This window comes from Nicotiana sylvestris, chromosome 3 (assembly GCF_000393655.2).
Source record: "Nicotiana sylvestris chromosome 3, ASM39365v2, whole genome shotgun sequence".
NCBI lineage: Eukaryota > Viridiplantae > Streptophyta > Magnoliopsida > Solanales > Solanaceae > Nicotiana > Nicotiana sylvestris.
Window position 1 is genome coordinate 58,528,325 of NC_091059.1, and position 4,010 is coordinate 58,532,334.

Genomic DNA, 4,010 nt, shown 5'->3' on the forward strand with positions numbered 1-4,010 from the left:
GATCCAACTTTTGTTCGAATTCAAAGATGTGTTTGCTTGGTCCTACGATGATATGCTAGGATTAAGTGTCGATTTGGTGGTCCACAAGTTGTCGACTTACCCCGATTATCCCCCTGTCCAGCAAAAGCAGAGAAAGTTCAAAACTGATATCAGTGACAAGATCAAAGAAGAAGTCACCAAACAGTTGAAAGCGGGGGTGATCCGAGTGGTCCAATACACCACATGGTTAGCTAATGTGGTTCCCGTGCCAAAGAAAGATGGGAAAACTCGGGTGTATGTTGACTATCGAGATCTGAATAAAGCAAGTCCCAAAGACAACTTCCCTTTGCCGAACATCCACATCCTTGTTGACAACTGTGCCAAACATGAGACACAATATTTCGTGGATTGTTATTCTGGATATCATCAGGTCTTGATGGATGAAGAAGATGCGGAAAAGATAGCCTTCACCGCACCCTAGGGCATCTATTGTTACAGGGTCATGCCTTTTGGTTTGAAGAATGTCGGGGCAATGAACATGAGAGCTATGACTACCATCTTTCATGACATGATGCACCAAGAAATCGAGGTGTATGTGAATGATGTGATCATTAAGTCCAAGACACATGATGACTATGTTCGGGACCTGAGAAAGTTCTTTGAGCATCTGCGCAAGTATGATTTGAAGCTAAACCCAGCTAAATGTGCATTTGGAGTTCCATCCGGGAAACTTTTGGGATTCATAGTCAGTCAGAGGGGCATCGAGCTAGATCCAACAAAGATAAAGTCTATTCGGGATTTGCCTCCTCCAAGAACCAACAAAGAGGTTATGAGCCTCCTAGGAATGTTGAATTATATCAGCCGATTCATTGCTCAGTTGACTTCCACATGTGAGCCCATATTCAAGCTGTTGAAGAAAGATGCAACGATTAAATGGACAGACAAGTGTCAAGAAGCCTTTGACAAAATCAAAGAATATCTGTCGAACCCGCTAGTCTTGGTCCCACCTGAACCGGTGAGGCCTTTGTTTTTGTACCTAACAGTCTTGGAGAATTCCTTCGGCTGTGTCCTCGGGCAACACGATGTGACCGGGAAGAAAGAGCAGGCAATATACTATCTTTTGGAAAGGACTTGTTGCGCCTTAACTTGGGTCGCTCAGAAGTTTAGGCATTACCTGTTGGCCTATACCACTTACCTCATCACCAGGCTGGATCCTTTAAAGTACATATTCTAGAAGCCGATGCCCATAGGGAGGTTAGCAAAATGGCAGATCCTACTCACTGAATTTGACATAGTCTATGTCACCCACGCGGCAATGAAAGCCCATGCTTTAGCAGATCACCTAGCTGAAAACCCAGTTGATGATGAATATCAGCCCTTGAGTACTTACTTCCTGGACGAGGAAGTGAATTCAGTTGAGGTAATATCAGAAGATGTCAATGCTTGGAAAATGTTCTTCGATGGAGCGGTGAACGCAAAAGGTGTTGGAATTGGGGCAATTTTAATCTCACCCACTAGTCAACACTATCCAGCCACAGCTCGGCTTTGGTTTTTCTACACAAACAGCATTGCTGAGTATGAAGCCTGCATTATGGGTATGAACATGGCAATCGACCAAGATGTGGAAGAATTAATAATCATGGTAGATTCGGATCTGATCATCTGACAAGCTCAGGGAGAATGGGAAACTCGGGATGTCAAGCTTATTACATACAGGCAACATGTGGAAGATCTTAGCAAGCGGTTCAAGTCAGTCGAGTTCAGGTACATTCCTCGTTTTCACAATAAGTTAGCCGATGCACTCGCTACTTTGGCCTCGATGTTGCCATATCCAGGCAATGTCCACATTGACGCGTTGGAAATCCAAATCCGAGAAAGGCATGGTTACTGCAATACGGTTGAGGTGGAACTAGATGTTCAGCCATGGTATCATGACATCAAGAGATTTCTAAAAACGAAAGAATATCCTGAGCAAGCCAATGGAGACCAAACTAGAACCATTAGAAGGCTTGCCAGCGGTTTCTTTTTGAGCAGCGAGGTCTTGTACAAAAGGACTCCAGATCTCAACTTATTAAGATGTATGGATACCGAAGAGGCCGGAAGAATCATGCATGAAGTGCACGCAGGGGTGTATGGACCCCACATGAATGGATACATCCTGGCAAAACGGATCCTTCGAGCAGGCTATTACTGGATGACTATGGAAAAGGATTGCTTCAGTTTTGTCCGAAAATGTCATCAATGTCATGTGCACGGTGACTTGATTCATGCATTGCCTACAGAACTGCATCCTATGTTAGTGTCGTGGTTGTTCTTTGCTTGGGGTATGGATATAATTGGGCCAATCGAGCCAAAAGCTTCAAATGGGCATAGATTCATATTGGTTTCCATTGACTACTTCACAAAATGGGTGGAAGCAGTCACCCTCAAAGCCATCACTAAGAAAGCAGTGGTGGATTTCGTGCACTCCAATATCATTTGCCGTTTTGGTATTCCTATGACTATCATTACGGATAATGCTGCAAACTTGAATAGCCACTTGATGAGGGAGATATGCGAGCAATTTAAGATCAAGCATCGGAACTCTACCCCTTATCGGCCCAAAGCTAATGGTGTCGTTGAAGCGACAAACAAGAACGTCAAAAAGATTCTGAGAAAGATGATTCAAAGTTCCAGGCAATGGCATAAAAGGTTTTCGTTTGCATTGTTGGGATATCGCACAACTGTGCGCACATCAGTTGGGGAAACACTCTATCTATTGGTTTACGACACTGAAGTTGTAATACCTGCAGAAGTTGAAATTCCTTCTCTCTGAATCATGATTGAGGCTGAAGTTGAAGATAGTGAGTGGGTCAAAACCCGTCTGGAACAGTTAACCCTGATTGATGAAAATCGAATGGCCGCAGTCTGCCACGGGCAATTGTATCAACAAAGAATGGCCCGTGCCTACAACAAGAAAGTGCGGGCTAGGAACTTTGAAGTGAGACAACTCATTTTGAGACGTATTCTCCCTCATCACAAGGAAGCAAAAGGAAAGTTTTCTCCTAACTGGAAAGGCCCATACATTATCAGAAAATTATTGCCAAAAGGGGCGTTGTACTTGGGAGACATTGGAGGAAATGACCCCGAAACAGCTCTAAATACACACGTTGTCAAAAGGTATTATGTCCAGTGTTTCTGCAACAATAATATTATCTGATTGGGTTGACGAAGGCTTTCATTCTCGCTACCCCAAACACTCTAATCCTTTGCTAACCCTTTGAGCCGGTTACTTTTCTTTGATTACCCTCTTTGGAACCTGAAAACGTTTGTAAAAAAAAATCAACCAAATAAAAATCAAAAACAAAAGTTTCCCTGAACTACGTTCGACTTGATTCCGAAAGGATACATAGGCAGTCTCTCTTTGGGGTTCAGTCACACCAAAACAAAAATCTAAATTCCCCAAAAGTAAAACTGGGCAGATGTTGTAATGGTTCGGCGATAATCCCGCCTGAATAGTTCCAAAGTTGTAATTTGATTAAAATTCTTTTTATCCAAACCTTGTTCAAGTCCTTCCGATCAATCGGTAAAAGATGTTCAAAATCGGAGAACGCGGCTGCTTGGATCCGTTGCAATCAAAATGAGAGAAATAAAATGAGAGAGTCTTGTTGGTGAAAACTCACACGGGCACCATAAGGTGATGGTGAGTAGAGAAATTGAGAAATGATAGAGTCTTGTTAGTGAAAACTCGCAAAGAGCACTATAAGGCAAAGGTAAGAAAAGAAATGAGAGAGGTCCATTGGCAAAAACCCCAAAGGGCGCCATTGATCGAAAAGAGAGAATTCCTTACAACCATCGGCACTGACAAGAGTCCTGGCAAGGTTTCTTGGTTTTGAGATATGGATTATGAAGGGTTTTTGCGATATTGGATGGCTGCACAGATCGGGCATTCAGTCCAAGAAGCATGTCATGTCTATTGAAGTCTGCATGCACTCTAGATAAGTCCTTCTTTCTTTCCCCCGAAAGGGACGCTTCTCGTTAAATTCATTATC

General features: G+C 43.1%; 1 protein-coding gene across 1 annotated transcript; it reads left to right on the forward strand.

Annotated features, from left to right (window-relative positions):
• The first annotated feature begins 1,294 nt into the window (after window positions 1-1,294).
• On the forward strand, window positions 1,295-2,794 carry LOC138887415 (uncharacterized). The gene is made up of 2 exons (XM_070169166.1): window positions 1,295-1,574; window positions 1,650-2,794. Exons 1-2 carry the CDS (start codon window positions 1,295-1,297, stop codon window positions 2,792-2,794), a joined length of 1,425 nt encoding a protein of 474 aa, XP_070025267.1.
• Window positions 2,795-4,010: the final 1,216 nt, after the last annotated feature.

Coding starts and splice junctions, on each gene's coding strand:
- LOC138887415 (XM_070169166.1), top strand. CDS start 1,295: ATGAAAGCCCATGCTTTAGCAGATCACCTAGCTGAAAACCCAGTTGAT. Junction 1,575..1,649: donor GTATGAAGCCTGCATTATGG/GTATGAACATGG, acceptor TCATCTGACAAG/CTCAGGGAGAATGGGAAACT.